The sequence below is a fragment of the Gambusia affinis genome, linkage group LG20 (assembly GCF_019740435.1).
Source record: "Gambusia affinis linkage group LG20, SWU_Gaff_1.0, whole genome shotgun sequence".
Classification (NCBI taxonomy): Eukaryota; Metazoa; Chordata; class Actinopteri; order Cyprinodontiformes; family Poeciliidae; genus Gambusia; species Gambusia affinis.
In genome coordinates, this window is record NC_057887.1 from 14,511,407 (window position 1) to 14,534,305 (window position 22,899).

The 22,899-nt window shown below is 36.7% G+C and overlaps 1 protein-coding gene across 4 annotated transcripts in view; it reads left to right on the forward strand.

Moving 5' to 3' along the window:
• dock1 (dedicator of cytokinesis 1) overlaps positions 1-22,899 on the forward strand; it is a 221,114-nt gene that overhangs the window by 153,066 nt on the left and 45,149 nt on the right. For all 4 annotated transcript variants that reach the window (XM_044103786.1, XM_044103787.1, XM_044103788.1 and 1 more), the window contains 4 exons: positions 13,462-13,540; positions 14,835-14,935; positions 20,740-20,798; positions 21,258-21,406. In XM_044103786.1, the coding sequence (XP_043959721.1) occupies positions 13,462-13,540; positions 14,835-14,935; positions 20,740-20,798; positions 21,258-21,406 (388 nt within the window). The remainder of the gene's footprint in view (positions 1-13,461; positions 13,541-14,834; positions 14,936-20,739; positions 20,799-21,257; positions 21,407-22,899) is intronic.

Consider the following 22,899-nt stretch of genomic DNA (forward strand, 5'->3'; position numbering starts at 1 on the left):
TGTGGAAAAACAAACGGTCAAACTTCGAATCTGACAGTACAAGAACCTGTCTGTGTACTACAGGTAATGGCTATGTGATAAAACTGCAAAACCTGCTCATGAATCCTTCCCACATGCATCTGCAGAATATGGTAGAAAGACTGCACCTCTGGCTGCTTAACAATCTGAGTGTCTTCTCGTAAACTGGGGTCAAACGTTTGTTTTAAACACCATATGCATTAGTCAGAATTTGTTTTTGCGGGTGTGGAAACCACTCCTGCTATTTGCAGCAGGTGCTGTGCTTATTATGCTGGCCTCTATTTGACTCTGAGCAGTTTTCAGCCTCTTCCTATTCCTGCCAAAAGCATCCTCTCCAGCTAGGGCATTTGACTACAGATTGCATTGCTAGATTTAGATTATATTGCTTTTATTCATTCAGTTGATTGCTGCATGCCATATTCCTTTCGAAGGAATACTGTATTTGCTGCCTGTGTCACAAAGCAAAAAACATTGATGTTTTGCACCCAGTTTCCTGCCGGTGAGCAATGACATCCGTTTTCATGTTGACGAACAAGGGAGCTCTTATTGACCTTTCCTTAACCTCACACTCAACATTTCAACATGACTCATTTTGCATTTAACAGTCAAAAAAGCTGATTTAACAATTTATGAGTTGATGTAATCCTGTGATCCAGCCAGATTGATGACACCACTGAGGTGCCATCAGGTTTTTTTCAGTTGCTGCTTTGTACCGTGGTGCATAAAGAGCTTTATTTTTGATGCCAACTTGAGACCAGTGTGTCATCCCCTTTGCCTCAGCAGACTATTTGTCAGCTAAACCTTTGTACGCTTGTGCATTTGTGACAGGCAGCCAAAAGATTAATTCAGCATTTGAGCTTGTGCATTCTGTCACTTGCTTGAGGTAAATTGTTATTTATTTCAATGAAAAACAAGTCTGTCAAATCCTGACTCATCTCACCTTCTTTATACTTGAGCTTGTTGAAATACTTCAAGTGCATGCTTCATGACAAATTAGCCAAACTCCTCCATTTGTTGCCATCCGCCTGAGAGTGTTTGATTGGTTGTGTTCCTGCCTCCTCACAGAGCAAGGTGACACAATGCTTCATTCCATGACAGCGCAGTTAATGTTTGGCAAAACCGTTTTTCTTTTAATTGCCTTAAGCAAACACTGTCGTTGGACCCAGGTCACAGTAACATATCAAGTCTTGATTAGAGCTGGGCATTGTTAGGAAACTCACTGTTCAATTCGATTTTAATTCAGTTTTGTTTGAAATACTTCAGTATTGACTTAGTAATAAGTTGTATGCAAATAAATAATTGGATCACCTATTTATGATTTTATGTATTACATTTTTTCTAATATTTCCTGCCCATATAAACAGTCATGGTGGTATGCATCACTTTAACAGTGTATACATTAACATTTCTATCTGAAAATGAAAACCGCAGCACAATAACACTTGTGCTCAATACAGAGTATTGCATTAAAATTAAAGTAGAATGTATGTAAACATTAAAAAAATATCCTTTACTTGTGGATACTGTGAAGGATAACTATTATATAGTATAATTACATAATTTTTGAATCATCATTTATAAGCATATTTGATCAATATTGCCATTCTGACCATCATGCCTATTTAATTTGTAATTGATATCCAAAACGTCAAGACAGACTTTACTCAAATGAATGTTTAAAATAACCAAATAAATTAGCACTTTAAAATTTTTACTCAAAAATGAATTTTGTGGAAACTCACTATGCCAAACCTTTTAAAAGTTAACAAAAGGGCTTAACAAATATTTTGCCCTACTATTAGTTTAGCGATTCAGCAGAAGTGTGCCCGTCCTTGTATTCCTCTTATGCCAGGTGATGCATATTGCACTCAGGTCAAGGATTTGACTTTTGAATTAATTTTACTGTCAATGACCCATTATAATTAATTTAACTAATATGGATACTAACTGCCGCAGTTTATATCTGTTGTGTGTACTATATTTAAGTAAAAAAGTCAGTACATAAGTGAATTGTACACCGAATAAATATATTCATTAACTAAGGCTACTGTTGCAAAGTGCAGGCGAAGCACATGCAGATTTGCGTAGCCACTCTTTTTAATGAAGATCTTTGAGCATATGCATCTAATACTAGTACACCAATATACACTTTTCACATTTCAACAGACAAATAATTGCTTTTTATTTAACTTAATAGGACTGTTGTGGTATTTGATCTTGTCTATTTGTAACATCTATTACTGTACAAAGAGCTCTATGACCTGCTGGAATACTTTTCAGTCTTCTTCATGGGTGCCTTGACTGTGATGAACTCATGTCACGTTTAGCTCAGTGATTTGAAACCCCTACTGTCAGCAGATGGTTTCTGTTATGAGCCCACATTGTGATAGCACCACTAATGAGATGGGCTTAACCTCCTACTCTTTCTCCGGCCATCAGTTCCTGCTTTCCTACGGGTTGCAAACGGATTTATGGGCTCTAATTGCCCCGGTGACAGCAGCATCAGCGGGGTCAGCCACAGACTGTCGTTTATCACTGCGCCAACTGGCCACAACTTAAGAGTTATGATTAATTGGCAATAGAGACTGTCTCACGTGTTCTCTGAAGCTACATGAAGCACATTTTCTTGTTTTGATCATTTTATTGAATGTCTCTGATATGGTTACTTCCGATGCGTCAGCCTGAACTTTGTCAGTCAGATTTAGTGTTTTATTTTACTCCCTTTTTGACAAACAGCAGTGGCAAATACAATACTTCATTAACTGATTACTTCAAAAATAATCATGTGATCCTTCTTGCATTCATGGTCAGACAAATAACCAGAGTGTAACTGAGGCCTGCATTGCAATGCACAGGAGAGCAATGAAATGCCTTGTAAGACACCATGCCAGTGATGCCTCACATGCTACTGACAGCCTTTAGGCTAACATAAGCATTTTGGCTAATTTTAGCACATACACTTTACACTAATTTTAACAAACTACTGGGGGCAATGCTCTGCTAATGTTTAAGCTTATACTTTATATACGATATTACAATTTCCCCATGGGAATCAATGAAGAATATTCTATTCTATTATTAATTTGGTGTTAAGAGATGAGCGATTTTTCTGGTAACGAACTGCCATGAAATATAAATCAGATTTTTACTTTTGTGTTGAATGTCTGTTCTGGAAAATATTTACCACCAATGAAAAAACTACAAAAATTAACTTTTCTGCCAAATTCACCAACTGTACAATAATTGTTAGGTAGTATAAAATAAGCAGTATTTCAAATGAGCAGAACAAATCTTGTGTTTTTTGACTTTAATCTCAGAATTCTGACTTTAAAGTCAGAATCCTTTTTTTTTTTTTTTTTTTTTTTTTTTCCGGTGGCCCTAATCCTCTTCCGTAGTTAAGAGATTATCTTTTTGTTTGTTTTGGTAATGAACTGCCACGAAGTATAATGTCTGAATATAGTTATTTAAATTGTAAACCTGTGTGTTAATAACCTAGCATATAAAAATCATCTATCTTACATGTGTCATGTAAGATAGATGTTAATAAGTCCAATTTTTATATAAACACAGCTAAAAAAAAACACACACACTTTGGCCCACATTGCATCTACTTTGAAAAAGTTGCTACCAAAATGCCTACCCCTCTTGTCTGATAAGGTTGAGCTGGTTAAACACATTTTGTTTGCTTAAGTATGGTGTCTTTGCTGAGGAAAAAGTGTAAGCTATACAAGTCTGGAATGGTAATGCACTAAACAATGTATGAGTCTGTATGGGCATTTGTCCCATTTTTAACCCCCTTCCAATGCTGAACTTAATCGGTTCAGCAGTTATGCACATCATCTCGTACTTGTTATTTCTTCTTTTTTTCTCTTTGTAAACCAAGTAAAAGTGACATTTATTTTCCCAAATTGCATCCAATTACCTCCATTTTGCTTACAATGGCTTGAAGCACTGTAATCGACAGAGCACAGTGACATAATGATAACAGCGGTCTTTTTAAAAGGGTGACACAAAGACACTGGTGCATGTAATCCATCATAACAGCATTGACTTAATTGCATAGCATCTAAACTTAGAGTTTCCATTTAGTATTTAAAAGTTTAGGAAAGCATAGACTTTTTAAACCAGAAAAATCCCAAATGAAAAGTTATACTTGAGGAAAGAGTAAATTTTGGTTTGATAAAAATACCTCACCTTTATAAGTGTGAATTTTTAAAGTAAAATATAAATGGTACAATTTTATTGTAAGTACAATGTGTGATTCATTTCAATATAGTTTTATGAGATATGCCTAGCGCAAACTCACTTACAACTTCATTAGGTACATGTGCAATTCCGTCAGCTTCTCCAAAATGTAACGGCTGGGGAAAATGTCACTTGGTCTCGGTTTCACCTCCAACATTTAGAAGGTGAGATCAGAACTAGATGGGAAAACATGAACGCACAAACACTTCTGTAGAGTCAATGTTGAGGCTGTACAGACTACAGTGGTCACATAAAGGCATGGGACTATTTTCTTGGCACTCGAGTACAAGCTGATTCTTCTTTAATGGATATGGCCTACCTGAGTGTTGTTCCTCAGTATTTCTATACCTGAATTGTAGATTTTCTTTGTACCTGCAATTTGAACATAAATCCTCCGTTGAACCCGTTATCTCATTTAGATCACCACTATGTCAAATTGAAAGGGCTCGTTTCATGACTGCGTATCTGATTTGCTTTTAATGTGGAATTCAAATAAGTATTGATGCTCACAGCAATCAGCTGTGATTAAAAGGGCGACCGTGCCATAAAGATTAGCCTTCTGTTATTCCAAAACCCTACATAGCAATCTCATAATTGTGTTAAGGATCCAAGCTGTTTCACTCTCTAAAATTTAGTTATATCTTTATTAAATGACTTTGAGAGAAAAGGGATTTAATTTTGTCCTTCTCATCACTCAGATTTGTCTGTGTGCAAAACGTCTCGAACCCCCCGTTATAACTTGTGTATGCATTATGAAAAGACAAAATGTTAAAGGTTTAACCGAATAGATTTTGTTTTAATTGCTTCGTTCATATTGAAGCATGTACCACCATTTCATTAAGTGTTTGACATGAACTTTGCCACAAACGCCAAACTTCAGTGCAGAAGGTGAACTCCCTTAGCCCAAAGTGCGAATAGTTCTGCCTAAGCCAGTTTGTTCCCTTATTAGTAACCCATTCACTTCTTCATACATTTTTCTGAAATGGGAAGCAGCTTCTTTTCATTACACCGGTAATATGTCTGTAATTTTAGGCAGCAAGAATGTAACTTTGAGGAACTCTGACATTTGTATCAGACAGCAAGCTGCCAAGTTTGAAAGGACCACAACCTTTTCTCACAATATTTGTAAAACCGACAGACCAACTGGCCTGCAGGTTCAAACTGTAATTAGTCACTTTTTTTATTTTCTTCCATCATAAGGTCTGAATTTCAATATCTCCAAGACTTGTGGTTAAAAAACCTGGTGGTTCTAGTAGATTTAGTTTGTAAATACATCTTTATTAGAGCAGCATCACTTCAGCTTGAAAGCCTGGTCTTACCATTATAGAAATGCTGATGTTTATATATACAGTGGTAGAGTGGATGGCATTATATTACAATAGTAGCATTGAGATGTGAGATCATGAAATATTTTAACATTTCAATGATATCCTAAAGTTTGGATCCTGTAATTACATTATTGTCGAAGATGTGAAAAAAATAATTTCCAAAATAATTGCAAACACAATAAAACATGAACTATTTTGTTGAATTTGTAGATGTGACTGAAGTGTTTTCACAAATTTTTATACATATAAATCTGGAATTATATACATAATTCTAGATTCTTTTTTTGTTTATTTTCATCCAAACGCATGTGGTTATTTTTAAAATGTATTCTAAATTCTAAACTAGATTGAAGAGATGGTAAGCTCTTCGGTCTAGCATATGATTGCGGCACGTTGACTCACCCCCGTGATATTTCTGAGTCATTAAAGCTCCCTTTAGCATATCTGCAGGAATGTTACTTGAATGTGAGTGAATTCTCAAAACGAATCTGAAAAAAAGACATAGTTTTAATATCATTTTAGCTCTCATAACCATGACCAAAATGTTTTAATATAAGTTCCCAGATAGGTCAGTCTTAATATTTGATCAGGTGTCTATAATAAAGTTAATCTAATTGAATTAATTGCTCTGATAATGAAGGTTTTTGACCTTGCACTATTTCTCAGCATTGCCAGATATGCCAGCTATTCAGCAATAGTATGCAAATGGGTCACGATGATTATCGGTGACGCTTGCTGAACTCAATTAGCAAGTATGATTGGGTGATAACTTTTTATTAGCATAAAGCTTAGGTGCAGATCATATGACAGCTCAGAGCTTTGTACCAGAACAGAAAGTCAACTTATTTAAATAATCTACAAAAAATGGATGTAAAATCAAATCGTCTGTCCTGTGTACGGATGTAGACTTACACACACCCATCAGCCCGTGCTAATAGGATGATTTTCCTGTCACTGATGGTTTGATCAAGCATACTTATCATAATGATGGCCTATGTGTGCTGACTGAAAATGACTCCAGTTGGGTAGGAGGTGCTGCAATGCTTTTGCTCAGCCTAATTAAAAAAAGTTAAAGTTATGTTTTTGTCTCTCTAAGCAGAAGTTAATGAAGTCTGGTGTTTTGTTGAGATAATTAGAGATACCTTCTCTTCTTGAAGCTGAAGAACCAAGAAAAATAAACAAAAAACTAACAACTAGGGTGTTAGATTTTGCTAGAAAAAAAAAGAAAAAAACACAAAACAGTAGGGGCGCAAATGGTGAGACCAATGTCCCTGTAGCATGACTGTTGTTGCTGTACACCTGCTCTCTTGGTCCAGTCCCCACTCCCACTGAAAACTTTATTCCTCCTGCACAGCTAGAGTCAAACACATTTGGGGAAGACCCAAATGTGTCACCCTGGTTGTTAGTTTTTGTTTATTTTTGGCAGTGGGATTTGAAAGAAATGCAAGTTAATGTACCTCAGTACAAAATATAATCTACACTTAATGTTCAGTGCGCTGATATGATACTGTGTAGTCACACTCATGTTGCTAGTTGTATGCATGGACAGTCCCCTAATGTAGTTAGACTTTAGGGTTCTGTATTATTTTATAAATGATTCCTTTTAACCTCTATGTATTCTAAGCTTTTATTAGTATTACATTTCCATAGGGACCATGACTTAAAAATGTCCACAGTCTTAGACCCACATAAAAAAAATTATATATTGTAAGATTTAAGAAGAAGGACCTAATTTCCTTTAATCTTGTTTGAAATGGCCCTACAGTAACGTCTGCGCAAAGTTCACCACAAGGGAGAGTGTATTCTATTTCCATCTACCTCATTAAGGTTTTCACTGTAATTAATGGCAGGATGTGCTCACAGAGGAGCTGTCCTGTCTGTTAAAGCACATGATATGTCTGCAGAGGGACTGACTGACTGCTGGTTTCAGATGGGCTTCTACTTGACATATTTTACATTAACATTTGCAGGGAACACTTTTTAGCTTATTTGTGGGAAACATCCACTATTTGTGTATGGACGGTGAAGATCAGTTGTGTAGAAAAGGACATGAAATTTCATCATGTCGCATCAGAGATCAGTTAGGAATGAAACTGTGAGGGTTTGTTTCTTACTAAGAGGAGAGATCAGAAGAAACAAAAATTTTGATTACAGTAGACTTTTGCATGTTGAGTCATATTTTGCCAGAAGCTGTGAGGAGCATTGATCTAGCTGTTATCCTGACTGTGTGACCCAAAAGTTACATCTGCATGCAGCATTACTAACACCTCAAGAAATTACGACTGCTGGTGATTACAATTAATCACTAATAGTAAGACCATGTATGATTAATGTATTTTCAGTACAAGTTTTTCAGTAATGCAGTCTTGCAGTTTTAGTACCGTATTTTCCGCACTATGAGGTGCACCTAAAAACCTTCAATTTTCTCAAAAGCCAACAGTGCGCTTTATAATCTGGTGCGCCTTATATATGGACCAATATTGAGCCACAACAGGTCTCGCAACTACGGTAAGCAGCCGGCGACTTCATTTTCCCCCGTAGAAGAAGAAGCGTGTGGTGCATGCTGGGATATATGACTGCGTGAAGCTTGCTGTTCCCAAAATTGCTCCTTTTAAGAGACACGCTTACAACGCAGAGTTTAAACTCAAGGCGATCAGTCACGCAGTAGAACACGGGAAAAAGGCAGCAGCGAGTTGTCAGAACACTGGTTTGTAATCTATTACGGTAATAAAGTTTGACTGACCTATCTGACTGTTTTGTTGATATTCCCTTTAGCGCAGCTCCATCTAATGGATGCATAACGTAACCCCATCCTCTACTGTAGCGTCTATTCTATGCGCCTTATAATGCGGTGGACCTTATATATGAAAAAAGTTTTGAAATAGGCCATTCATTGAAGGTGCACCTTATAGTGCGGAAAAAATACGGTAATAATTTTTAAAAGAAATGAATACATTCTACATACATATGAACTTTGGGGACGTCCTTCCAATGACAGGAGATGGGACATTAATCTGACCATTTCAGACAGAGCATTGGTTGAACTCCAGTTGGTTTTCTTGTGTAGCTTTCTTATGGTGAGTTGATTTGAGAAATAAGCAGTTTTTGCAGCTGGGGTTTATGGGTAGATTTTTTTGTTTGGTTTTTCCATAGGTTTTAATCCAGTCTATTAGCTTCTGACAGGCCACTATGGGTGATAGCGTGTGTAGTGGTGTAGTATCATCCTTCAGGAGTTTATAAGTCTTGGCCTTTCCCTGGCTTGTTTCTTGTGTCTGTGTTCTTTCAACGCCACAGTGGCTTCTGTCCACATACGTGACGTCCAGGGAGGGCTGCACCTAGGCTTGGTGGAATCCCCCTGGTTTTCTCACTCTTCTTATTCTTCTCTAACAAAAAAAGCCATAACCAAACCTTTTTTCAGCAAGTTTCCACTGATACCATTGCAATGTTTCAAGGACATCTACAGTTCTCAAACTGTAACTTAATGAAAGGCTTCAAAAGTTGATGTAACTTATAGAAAAAAAGCACAATCTTATCTAAAATACATCTCTCTGACCTTGAGTAATCAGCAAGGCCTTTCTCTTCTCTTTTTTTTTTACGTTTATTATATGCGAAACCTAAAAAGTTTAATGGGACCGTCATAGTCTCTCTAGGGTAATGATCTATGGACAGAGATAACCAAAGTAGAAAGCTCTTTGAGAATGCACTGCATCAGTCACAGTATGTAAATGATGAACGCAGGCATCTGCTGTGAAGTGAAGCCAATACAGCAGTGCCTTAAGGTGCAAAATTACTGATGGCTTCTATGTGTAAGGGCTTTTAGTGCATCTCGGGCTTCAATATACCCAATGAAAAATATTTCAACTTCTCACATGACATGCAGAGACAGATGTATTCCAAAAGTCAGTGTGTTTTTCTTTTGTTTTGTTTGTATTTTGCTTTATTCAGTATGTTTGTTGTATTGACAAGTTGTCCTTAAAGGATAACCTTGTAATGCTTTTGTTTTAATTAACAGTTCCAGAATGGCTGCAATTGTATAATCATATTAAATTAGAATATGATGGAACATACACCTGAAAATGACAAACAATCTGTTTGTTATGCTGTATTTATGATTACTTAAAACAGTCAGAGGGACTGTAGACTTACAAATAAGAAGAGCTAATCTTTTCTGTATAACATAAATTTATTTTCAAAAGTTATTGTGTGGAAATACCAACTTGTTAACTACACTGTGTCCATACTAGGTACTGAAGTACTTGTAGTTGATCTGAAAAAAAAAAAGGCTATTGTGACATCCCTAGAAATCGGCAACAAAATTTCTGACCGGTAAATTTATAGAAAAGAGGTCTATGTGCATCCTGTTTATTACCAATGACTAAAACGTTGTCCATATTAAGAAGGCAGCTTCAGGTTCCCATGATTACAGAAAGTTTGCTGCTTTTCTTGCCTTTAGGCAAAGCCTTACAATTCTGTCTGATATCTGGCTATATATGATATTCCTCTTTGTGTTTCATATTTGAAGAAGTCTTTAATGAATAATAGAGTTTTTTTTGTATTTGGTCTCTACTTCAGTCATCAAATAAACACGAGAAGCTTATATAAAAATAGGTCAGCAATTAGCTGCACATATTGAGCACCAGTTCTTTCTTAGCTCATAGGTAAAGGAAGGAAATACATTTAAGCATTAGTCCAGCATTGGACCTATAAACTATATTGGCATGTTCACAGCTGCAGAAAATTGAGTAAGGTCTGCTGAGGGGGAGCCTGTGCGGGAGCAGACAGGATAGTGGTAATAGGCTGTCTGAGTGCTTGGAAGATGCAGAGAGTTGGAGGAATGGAGTTCTAATGGAATATCCAAAGGTGTTCAATGACAGTTAACCTTTCCGACTAATGATTGGGGTCACAGGGAATGTGTATGGCACCCTTAGATAGCGCTTAGTTAGCAATGAAGATATATATGGGTGATGAATATTGTATGACTTGAAAAATACCTGCACTCCCACAGCTCTGCTGTCGAACCAGTTCTTTTATTCCTGTTCAAGGTCAGTTATTCCGGGCAGTGGGGAACCCCCAGCCCCGTATCCACAGCATTAAACTTTAGACCTTCCATTAAGCTCAAAGATCCCTAATCCCATACAACTGAAGGAGAGAGTAGGAGATTTAGAGATAATACACGCGAAACAGCCAATTCCCATCATTATGTGATCCAGTTTTTAATGAGTTTAGCGTGGGTGAGGAGGACAAGGCTCTCTTGAAGCTACCCCTGCAGCAGATGTCTGCTCACCTGACAGTATTGGTTACACAAGTGTTGCATCTTAATGCTGCTTTATTGCCTGCTCATGAAACTCTGTTGCAATCCACTCAAGGGGCATCACAACTGTCCTCCTTTCCCCTTTGTGATTTTCAGCACATCCTGAGGCATCATTATTTGTTAAATTAGACAAACAGGTTTTGCATTTATGTATAGTGGATTGCATACCCATGCCTCATTGCATTTTTTTTTTTTTTTTTACCTTGTGTCACATTTCAGTGATAAACTGAAATGGATTTTACTTGGACTTCATTTAACCAACACAAATGACTGTGTAAGTGTGAAATGGAAGGAAAAAGATATGTCTTATTTTGCAAATGGAAAATTTGAAAAGTGTAGAATTAATATATTCAGCCACATTCAGTCAATATTTTGTAGGAACACCTTCTGTTGTGAGATAAGTTACAGCACCTTGGACAATGGATCTTTAAATAAGTATTTGCTGAATATGCTGTGCTATATATATATATATATATATATATATATATATATATATATATATATATATATATATATATATATATATATATATATATATATATATATATATATATATATATTGGGAGTTTTTTCTATTGAAAGTACAGTTTAAAGTGTGATTCTTCAAGATTGGCGCAAACATTATTGCACAACAACTTCTTCTAGGAAATAAAGCTAAATTAAGCAGAGGCAGAGGATCTCTGTGAGTGGCATTAATAATTTGCCTCTAAAAGCTTCATGCCACTTAAGTTATTAACATTTAATTCAGCAGCGTCAGAGTGGATTAACCTATCAGCCAATGTACCACAAGAGATATACGGAGTACATCTCATTTCTAGTGTTCCTGCTATCTTTTGTGCCTCCCATGTCTGTTCACAGAAGTGCTGACATACTGTGTAGATTTGATTTGTTTTATGCTTATAAGGGCAAATGTACAAAAGTAGATTGTGCGGGTTTTTTTCTCTTTTGTTGTTGATTTATGACCACAGCTTTTTTCAGTCCCTCCAACTAAACTACATTTAAAAAAAAAAAAAAGTTTCAAACTTTCTAAAATGCAGCCCTCGCAGTTTTTCTGTATGAAAGTTCTTTAAATAGTGGCTTTGCACTTGGCCATTGATGCACAGCATGTCTATTGAAGACAAAAGTAGTACAAGGACTGTCTTCAAAGTTTACATGGTGAATCATCCTCTGAGGTTGAAGAGGAACTCTAGTCAAATATTGTTGAGCCAAAAGGTTGAACACCATACAAACCAGCACCCTAAACAGGGATTTTAAAAGTGCTATGTAGTGAGTCCAGTCTGCCTGTTGGTAATCACTGTGAAAAGGTCTTCTTGGTGGTCTGGCTGTTAAATCCCAACTCAAGCTATCTGACAAAGAAACAGTCTGTTCTCTATTTGTAGACACATCGACATTGCTAGTATATAAATAGAAGTACATAGCAGGTTTTTAGGATGTCGCTCAAAAAAATTCACCTTGAAAAACAGTGCACATATTGGTTGTTTTCAAGATATTTAGGTTTTTCTGCCACTAAAATATATTTAAACCTTAAGCTTTCTTTGTATCGACGCATTAACAAGTATTTTTCAGTGTCTTATTGATCGACTTGAAAGCTTAATTATTGAGCTTTAATCTGTCAAATCTTCAAACCTTTGAAGGGAGCAAGTTAACTCAGAAATATGTTAAACATTTATATATTATACTATTCATAAAAAGTAAAAAAAAAAAAAAAAAGTCAATTTTTAAAAAGCTCAACCTTCATCCCCACATTTAAAAGCCTTTTTCATTCAGTGCAGTTGCATCCAAAAAATGCACACCTAAACATTACAAAGGAATCCATAAATCAACCCTTTGCAGAAGTGCTGCCAGGTTCTCTGGGCACAAGCTCATCACACATGGACAGAAAGACAGATGAGGTCTGTTGTTTGGCTGTCTCTTTTGTTTGCAGTGAATTATACAGCTTTTTCTGTGTGTCCATGTCATGAATTCATTTTACAAAAATGTCTCGACCACCGTTTGTAAAACTTTTTTCTCACTGGGATCAAAAAATCCCAATGAAAAGTGTTAATATAATAAATATAACTTGTTAAGCAGCTTTTAATGGAGTTTAAAAAAGATTGGCAAGGTAAAGTTGTGAATGTTGCTCTGTGTTGTGCATCAGACAGCGTTTATTAATGCAACATTAAAACTTACTTTCAGAAAAATAAGAGAAATAACAAGCTTATATGCATAACTGCATCCATCTTGACACTTTGTTTTTATTTGTTGTTTCTTACTATGGGGTCTTTGCTGGGACCCCTCACTTGACTATCTTCACTATGTAGCAGTGGCATCTACTTGTGGTGTATGTGACATCAGATGTATAGAAAGGAGATACTTTACCATAGTTTATTTAAACTTTAGAGATTTCCCTCATTAAATGAGACTTTGAATGAGATCCCATCAAGCCTTGTTGCTGCCACTATAACCAAACAGATGATTGATATTTGCCACTGTCTGTTTCCTCATATTGTTCATGGCTGATGGGAAGGAACCATTCTGCATCTGTTTCTTATTAACAACACTCCTCTCTTGTGTTTCCAGGGTTTTCCTTCGGGCTATTAGCCAGTACGCAGATGTGTTGAGCAAGAAATTTCTGGATCAAGCCAACTTTGAGCTACAGGTAAGCATTGCACTGATTTTTATAATGTCTTCCTCAGTTTAAGTTACTTTTCATCAGCTCCCCAAAACTCCAAATAATTGTCATGTCAGCTACGAAAATTGCAAAGAGAGAGAGAGAGAGCGATAGAAAACATCATTTACATTGTAATGGCCTGCAATTTTTATGCCCTGAATATTTTACCTGCTCCTCTTTGAAAAAAACAACAGCTTTTCTTTTCTTTTTCATTTCAATATCTGACACATGAAAGAATGTTGTCAACAGCTAAACCCCTCAGAGATTTCAAAGCCTTTATGCACTGATTAATGTAGGTTTGTTTTAGTGTGACTCACAGCACTTAAAACTGTCTTTGTGGTTTAAAGAAAAAGGATAAATCTCAGTTTATCAGGACAGAAACAAGTGTTTTCCTCCAGGGATGCTTTTCCAATCTGGAAAAGTATGGAATTTAAAGTTTTTTCTAGATCTGTAAAACTATGGAGAAAGAAAAATGTCTTGGAATTTCAGACTTTATTCCACATCCCATCTCATCTGTCCATCTTATTCTTCCATCTGTCCATCATTTTCAGGCTTGATATGATGTAAGAACCCTTTTAACTCTTACATACCCCAAATACATTTGCAGTTAGGACTCAGGTCTTTTGGATCTTGTCGGCTTTCCGTCCGTAGAACCAAAACCAAAAATGAATAAGAAGCATTAAGGTTTCTAGGTTTGCACCTCAAATCTGGAACTTCCAATAAAATTGCAAAACAGCTGAAACTCTGAGTTCCTTTAAATCCAGGATTTGCACTTGTGGAACATTGATCAACATATTTGATGTGTATTTGTTTGATGATTTTGATGAAATTTGACAAAATTTAATGTTCATTGCTTGTTTCATAATTTGGGACTGAATGATGTTTTTATGGTGTAAACCACCTTGAACTGCCTTGTTGCTGAAAAGTGTACAAATTAATTTGACTTGACCTTCTACTCACAATACAGTTCTTTGTGAGGAACCTTCATTTCAAACCTTTTACATTCAAAGAAGAGTCACACAGGAATGTATAAAGCTGCAGATTTCCCTGATGGAAAACATCCTGTTGGTGACATTGACCTAAATCAACCTCTGCATCCAGTGGGACAGCTTCCCAGCAACAAACTGTAGCCATCTCATCTGCAGCTTTTGATTTAATGAAACCATAAAGCTCTCCTGCCCACACTATCTAGCACCGAATAACGTTGTAAAACTGGCTTTGAGCTGTGAATGAAACAGTCTCTTATTCCCTATCCACCTCTTTCTGCCTTTATCTGGGTTAGCTGTGGAACAACTACTTCCACTTGGCCGTGGCCTTCCTCACCCAGGAGTCGCTGCAGCTGGAAAACTTCTCGAGTGACAAAAGAGCCAAGATCTTCCATAAGTAAGTATGGCCTCACCCTTAAATCCTCAGGACGTCCTCATTTTAGCCTACTACAGCTTAGATCTCCTCTCCAGGACAAGTACATCAAAGCCTGCAGGGATATCAAACCCCATGCAGCTTCTTGTGTGAAACTGTTCTGGTTGTTTTTTCTGTTCTGATCATAGCACAGCAGATTCATTGCTGCTGTAATGTCTATTGTGAGTACATTCTGTACCTAAATATCTCTGATCCAGAAATGTTCTGTACCATTCCCTGGAGAGAGGGTTCAAGATGTTAAAATATAATTACTAATGTGTTTTGTTTTTTTTGTTTTTTTTACAATAATTCAAGTTTAAAGTTGAATTTTTAAGTTTAAAGTTAAATTTCTCATCTCTTCGTGCTTCTCCATTCTTTGTTTCTGCATCAGACAGAAACAAAAAAATATATTAGTATTTTTCAGACGGTCTGATAATGCATTCAGATGGACAAATGCTTTCTGGGAAGATGTTGAGCATATTGGCGCTCATCTTCATTTGGAGGAGTTTTTGTCAGTGAATCACGCATCACACTGGCTGGTGCCTGACAGTGGCACCAGCCAGTTGTTGGTCAGCATTTTATCACTTGCACTAATAAACTTACACCAGAAAATAGAAATTACCCCCTCTGGCTAGATATTGACCATGCATTCCAGGGCAAATGTATTCACTCACTTTAAACTGTTTTATCACCGTACTCCCACAAACATTCATATATTTTATTGAGATTTTATGTGATGAACCAATAAAAATGGAACAAATAAATGGAAAGTGGAAGGAAAATGTTCTTTTTCAGCTGTTTCAGCTGCTTTGTGTATTAGATGACGATTGCAAAGCACAAAGTGATTTGAAGTGGATTTGCTTTAGTTGAATCTATTTATTTCTGTCTTTGAAAACATCATAGATTAGATTTTGCAGACCTGCAAAATCATGACGTCATGATATGATATTTTGGCAATAAGATATTATGTCATGATATGATTGGTTTCATTTCAAAATGTCTTGGTAGTTTTGTGGATCTTGGTCTGGAATTTGTCAAGTCAGTTGGATTTGCTCCTAATTTCATCCATATTGACAAAGACTAACTTTCTATCTGTAGTAGATTTAGTCCAACCATTCATATCACAATATTTTTTTGTTTTTTCATTACCTGTAAGCTGCAGTCATCAAAATTTATAAAAAGCTTGACACATATGTATGTAATTAATTCCAATTTTTTTTTAGATCAACATGGAAATGTTTCACATAAAAGAAGATTAAAAGTTTATATAAGCCTGACATTTTGACAAGAACTCGCAAACATTTGAGAGTCACTGTAAATATAAGCGCTGATGTTTTTACTGAGATTTTTTTACGTGCATACGTGGATACAGCTGAGCAAATGAGCATGCAGCCGTGTCATTGTTATGATTTGCTCGAATGAGTGATGAGGAGAGAGAGCATCACATTGTCAGGTTTAGTGAATGTCTCACTCATCTTTGCTTGAGGCTTTGATCTCATCCGAGTTGTCTTTACCAGCTCCTGCTTGTCAGTCACACATGTTTTTTTTTTGTCTATTTCTCTTACTGTGCCTGCCACTCTGTATTTTGTTCTCAATCTCTTCTCTTTCCATCACCTCAGACCTTCACTTTCAATCTCCTTTTTTCCCTCTCAGTCATGATCTTTACTTCATGACCCAGTTGCATTACTCCGCATAGCCTGCTGGGACCTGCTCTGTGACGACCCTCTGCAGACGTGATATTGTTATTTAACCTCAGCGAGAGATTTCCGCACGTCGCTGACAGACGCTCGTTGTAGGTCCTGACAGCCGACAGTCACAGCTGTCTCCGGGTCTGCAAGAGTGTGACGGAAAAACGAGCCTCATCTGTCTCGGCATAGATGAGAAAACTGTGCCTCGTGCACAGTCATCCCCACGTCTTAATGTGGGAAACAAGCCTACTTCCTGCCAGTCACACACACAAGCATGCTGTTAGAATTTTTTTTTTTTCACACATACACAATGAGATGCAAAAAGACTGAAGGATGGTTATATATAATGCATGCAGCCACAGAATCATTCAGAGGCCAGCATTCATTAATACTGTATTTTATAATTCTGCCAATACTCTCCCCACAATCAATCCCTGGGTTCTGCAACACTTCTCCCTTGGACTGCAGAATGCTGTGAAGAGCTCTAACCCAACGAGACTATAAAGAAGTGATGCAGCTTCTTTTTTAAGGCATCTTTCAGTGGACTAATCATTTACGTCAAAGGCCATTACTTTCTCATGGTATTGGCACACCAGTCATTTGGGTTTTAAAATGCCGCTACGTCCTCTGGATCCTCTGAAGTCGCACATTATGTGAGGGGGGGGAGGGGAGTCTTGGAATTGATATTTGTTGTGGGTCAGCAGACACTGCACTTGTTCCTCTGTAGAATGGCAACAAGGTATCACAGCATCAGTGTGCTTTGTGGAGGACGAGATAAAGAGGTCACTGTGTCCTAGAGTCAACCACTGTGATTCAGTCATCTTGGACAGGCTTTGATCTGAGCATAGGAGGACATCGCAGAGGGCACCTGGTGGAGAAGTATGGTCTAATTCAACTTCAGCCGATATTTGCATTTATCTGGTTTATACTAATTAATCTGACTTGATTAACAGTACAACATTTTAATGTATTTGATATATTTGAAGGTAGGAAATTTTGTTAGGAGGCAATAAAGAAGATAAGGCATTTATTTGTTTTTGTTTGTTTTCATTAGAAATGTTTGTGTACTCGCACACTCCTGAGAAACTTAAAACTATGTAATTGTTAGACCTCAGCAACCTAAAAAATGATTAAATATAATTAAGTTCTGTAGCTTCCCTTGGTGATCTGTAATTTCGCGATGTGTTTTTTGTATCTCAATCACAGGGTGAACATAAGTTGCAGACGCAGCACAGCTGTTCGGACAGATTTATGCAGCTTATTTCTTTTCTCTTGCACATCTCTATCAAATTGCTGAGCCACACAGCAGCATTGGAAACAAATATTGAGTTCAGTGCAGTTATTCCCAGTAGTGAACCACCAATAAGAATACATCTAATTACTTTATCAAGATGTTGTGGTACCTGGGTAAGTGTTCTTCAATAGCTTAGTTAAACTAAAAGACATGATGCAAAAGTTCCATCTTGGGGCTGTTGCTTTAATTCTCCTTCTCATTTTTAAAGCTGTGTCAAGCTGGGGTTTAGCTCTTTAGAAAACTTATCAGCAATGGATTTCTTTCTTTCAAAGCAATAGTACTTTCAGTTTCTTGTCAGAGCTCTTGAGTGTGACTAAAAACCTTGAGTACAGAATACAGGTCCGACCCCAAGATCTTTTTTATTTTATTTGTTGCTAAATGGACCATTTTGCCTAACATTTATCATGTCTGTTCCCATGCAAAAACATGTAAATGTTTTTATTGTCTGTACAACATGCTAATGGAAAAGAATGCAAAGCAAGTTTTATGTCTCCTTTCCACTGAGCAGTGTGGGATGGATTGGTGCGATTCACTGTGCTATTCTGTCTGCTTCCACTGTAAAAGTAGATCAGACTGAGCCGTACCGCATCTTTTCTGGCCCCCTTTCAGAAGTAGGTACATAAGACGATGGCACTGTATGTTTAGGGTTAGGGACTAGCATTATGCAACACAATCCATTGTTTGAGGGACAGAGAAAGTGCTTGCAACAAACATGAGACATACTAGTCAATTTTGCCAAACAAAGGTGGAATGACCTTGTTCATATTTGAGTGACACATGTTTCTGTTAAAAATAAAAGTTTTCCGTCCTCCTTAGTACCTACTGGTGTAGTACCTCCTGACTGGCTGCTTTTGGTTGTCCCCAGAAGTAGGCTGAAAGTCAAAGAAAGTCTGTCCCCAGCCTTTAAAGATACTTGCAAGTTCAGTATGTTTTTACTTTTAGTGCTTTGCTTCTTTTTTTCTCATTTGTGTTGTTTTATTTAATGGGTTCTAGTGTCTCAGATGATGCTTACCTTTTTTAAATTAAAGCAATATAAATACGAAAGTACAATTTTATTTTGAGTCTCGAAAAACACATCTATCCCTCGTTGGCTTCGACACAGTGTGAGTTGTATGTCTTTTGTTATTTCTATTTTATTTTCAGTTTTTCTTTTTTTTTTTTTACCCATGTGGTGTGTTTTATGTCTGTTTTTATTGTTTAGTAATTTTAGATTTTTTTATTTTATTATTCTTTAAAGTGCACACCTTGGTTGAACTAGTCTTTTTGTTTTAGAAATAACTTGTACTTGAATCGATCATAAAATTTATTCTTTGATGTGTTAACTTTAATTTATAGTGCTCCCATTGTTACAAAACTTTAATAACAGTGTCAAGAATTTATTCTCAAAAATTATATAATAATTTATGTCGTTACATCTTTGTTTACTTTTTTTTTAATGTTCCAATGCAAAAAGTTACTCAGTCTGGCGTTATCTATTTTCACTGACCTGACCTCACTTTACACCTATCCCTTCTCGCCGCTCTTTCCAGTCTTGTTAGTCTCTCCTTTGTTCACCATTTGTCCTCTCTATGACCTGGGACAGTGTTCGAAGATGCGAGACAGGCACCAAGCTGTCCATGGAGATCGGTTCATGACCTAAGCATGACGGAGCTGATCAGCTTAAAAGGGCTCAATTTAATAAAGCCAGACAGAAAAGACGGATGGGAGTGATCCTTCTGTATTTCTCTTTTTTATGAGACCTCCTGTCACAGACAACTTAAAAAAAAAAACTGTTAAGGACTGCACGAACAAACTCCGCTCATCGTCTAGCCGCTGTTTTTCTGGGTCCTTAATTACATAACCAGAGCAGAGGGAAGAATGTAACTGACAGCCAGTTGACTGAAAGCAAATGTGTCTGTGCCATGAACTTGCTCAAGCAGAAATATCTCATCATTTTGTGTTTGTCTAACGGATAAGATCTTGGACAAACAAAAGGAGTCATCTTACCATCATCCAGGCACTTTGAATCCATTTCATTACTAATCTCATTCCATGAATCTCATTTGTTTTCCAATATTTGTTCAGTTGTCCAGAGGAAACCAAACAAAAACACCTTGGTACGTTAAATATTTCTGTGTAAATGTTGTATTTAGGTACTGTGAGGCAGTAGAGATGTTATGAATGCTAGAAATCAAAGATTTGTTTTTATTGTCCCGCAGTTGCAGGTGAATAAAAACATGTAGATTCACATAAAGATAAAAAAAGACACAAAAGAAAAGAATAAGAGACTTTACAATAGTGACAAATAGGAAAGGTGGTGTAGTTAAATATTCATATCCAAAGCAAATTTCTTTATTTGTTCCCTAACAACAACCACCTGGTTAGTCCTAATTTCAAAATATTGTTGAAAATGCACCTTTTTTCAATTTTCACACATAGTATAAGACTCATCAATCTCAAACTGTATTTCGAAGGTTCTCTGCATGATGTAAAATTCAGTTAATTTTGGATTGTGAACTTGAGATGATTGAATGCAGTCACGATTACTTTAAAAAAAACAATGTAATTGCTCTTTACTAAAGCACCAAGTCAGATGCTGCAAATCAGAAAGCTCAGACTTAGAGTCCTGGAAACTCTTATTTTCAAAAATGTTTTCACTACATTAACACATTAACATACAATAATTAAATGTTAATTTTTAAAAATCAAAAATTTTGGGATGTTTTCTACGGGTCCCAATAGACCCGTAGATATGATAACAGCATATCCATGTTGTTATCATTATTTGACAGCATGGATATTTATTTTTTGTCATGTTTTTGTTTCAGGTACCAAGACATGAGGCGGCAGATCGGCTTTGAAATCAGGGACATGTGGTACAATTTAGGTAAATTTATTACATTTACTTTGCTCCTGAGTTCACACCTCTGCTGTTTATAGCTGATATGATCACAATTAGTGCTTCCACAGCCTTCTGGCAGATAATATCTATCTGGAAGGCAAAGATCTTTTGTGAAATATATACAGTCAAGTGTTAATTAGCTCTATAATGTGATGAAAGACTCACTGTTGATGTCGGGTCTAAATCTTCCTGTAGTAAAGGGAGGCGGTGTTGAATCCAGTTTATTGTGCCTAACACCAGCTGATCCTTTAATTTGAAAAGATTAGACTGGATCATCCTCTAGAGGTATTTTGATGATTTCAAAGGTTATTTACAGCTTACGTTTTCTAAAAGGGGAGACAGTTTTATTCTTTGCAGCTAATCTCAGATAATACAGTACACATCAAAAATTCTACAAATTACATGTCACAGATCTCTTTTTCTTACACTTCTTTAATCTTTAAGGCCCCCACAAGATAAAGTTCATCCCTGAGATGGTGGGTCCAGTCCTGGAGATGACCCTTGTTCCCGAGATCGAGCTGCGAAAGGCCACCATCCCCATCTTCTTTGACATGATGCAGTGCGAGTTTCACTTCACATGCGGCTTCCAACGGGTGTGTATTCTGAAATATTAAATAAATACAGTAAACTAGATGAAAGGGTGTTGTTTGGAATGAAAGATCAGATCGAAAAGTGGGGAGGCACACATAGCGCTCCATATGATGGTGAGTTTCATAGCCCAAAGCCGATTTGTAATTCTGCAAATCTCATTTTGTTGTGTCACAATTATCAGCAGCCACTGTGAGTGGAACTTAATATTATTCCTTTCTGCAGTGGAAATTAAACCTTTCTGCGTGAGTAAATCCACTTTGTTCCAGTTGTTGTCATAAATATGTTTCAGCCCTCTGAGAGAGGCCGGACATGCACAGTGTCAGTGAGTCTATAGGCACTTGTCTAGGGTGTGAATGTCAAATTAATTTATGGCTTTAAAAGGAGTTCTTTACTCAGTGTGAACTAAATATACAACAAACCATTTCAATTAAAAAAACGAGAATTGCATGCACAAGTTTAAGTTACAGAAACTCAGTTATTCACTTAAATATATACACACTTCATGACTAATATTTGGTCACATTTTCTTAAGTTAAAGGGAAAACCATACTTTTGGTATTGCCACCAGGGATGTTTTGACCTACATCTGGCTCAGTGTTTAACAACTCTTCATTTAATTAATTTCTACTGAACAGTGCCCTAACATTCGAATTGCTTAACTTTACAAAAAGCTTTATTTCAGTGCAGCTTTCTTGGGAACATTTTTCTAAATATTAATGTGGTGTGTCTATATTTTTGAGCCTGCACTGCTATTGTTTAGTCTTCGTGGAGGAGAGAAAAGTCACAATTTTTAACTTCTGTTCCCAGATCTTGGTTTTTAAGAACATTGAAGCTGCATTCTGTGCAGTCAGTCCACCCTGAAAAACAAATGGATCAAAGAAGACCTTAAAAGCACAAACCTATTATAACAATTATTCTCATTGTTAATATCTTACTTTCCCTTTAAAACTGTACTGAATTGCTGTGCACAAATTTGACTCTTGTGTTCTTTGTATTTCTGTAAAGATGGCAAGAGTTTAACCAGCAAACCTCTGAGATCCTTTTGTCCATTTATTTGTGTTGCTGAGATTGGACTAAAGTTTGCTGTTTCAGCTAATGTGCCTCTCCGATTGGTGCTCATTGGAGTTGAACCCTAATCTCTCATTCTTTCCTTCCTTCTCTCAGCCTCCTTTAGGCTCAGAGCCAGTATCATTTTCTTTTTACTGACTTTCTGTCTTTTTTTTCCTCTGCTGTAAATCCTCCACTGAAACAGACAGCTGAGATCGTGTCATGCCTTGCTCAGCTGCGTTTCCCTTCTCTGTTTTTGTACCTGGTCAAGTACATCAAGAAGTCAGTAAAAATGTTTTATTTTTAAGCAATAAAATCTAGTTTTGATACAAATGATGGAGAAACGGAGTCAATGCATCACTGTCAGCAGCTTCAGCAACAACGGAGAAGAAGGAAAAAGCAATGTGTCTCACGACTCAGCCTTGTTCTGTCTTTTAATGAATTTTTA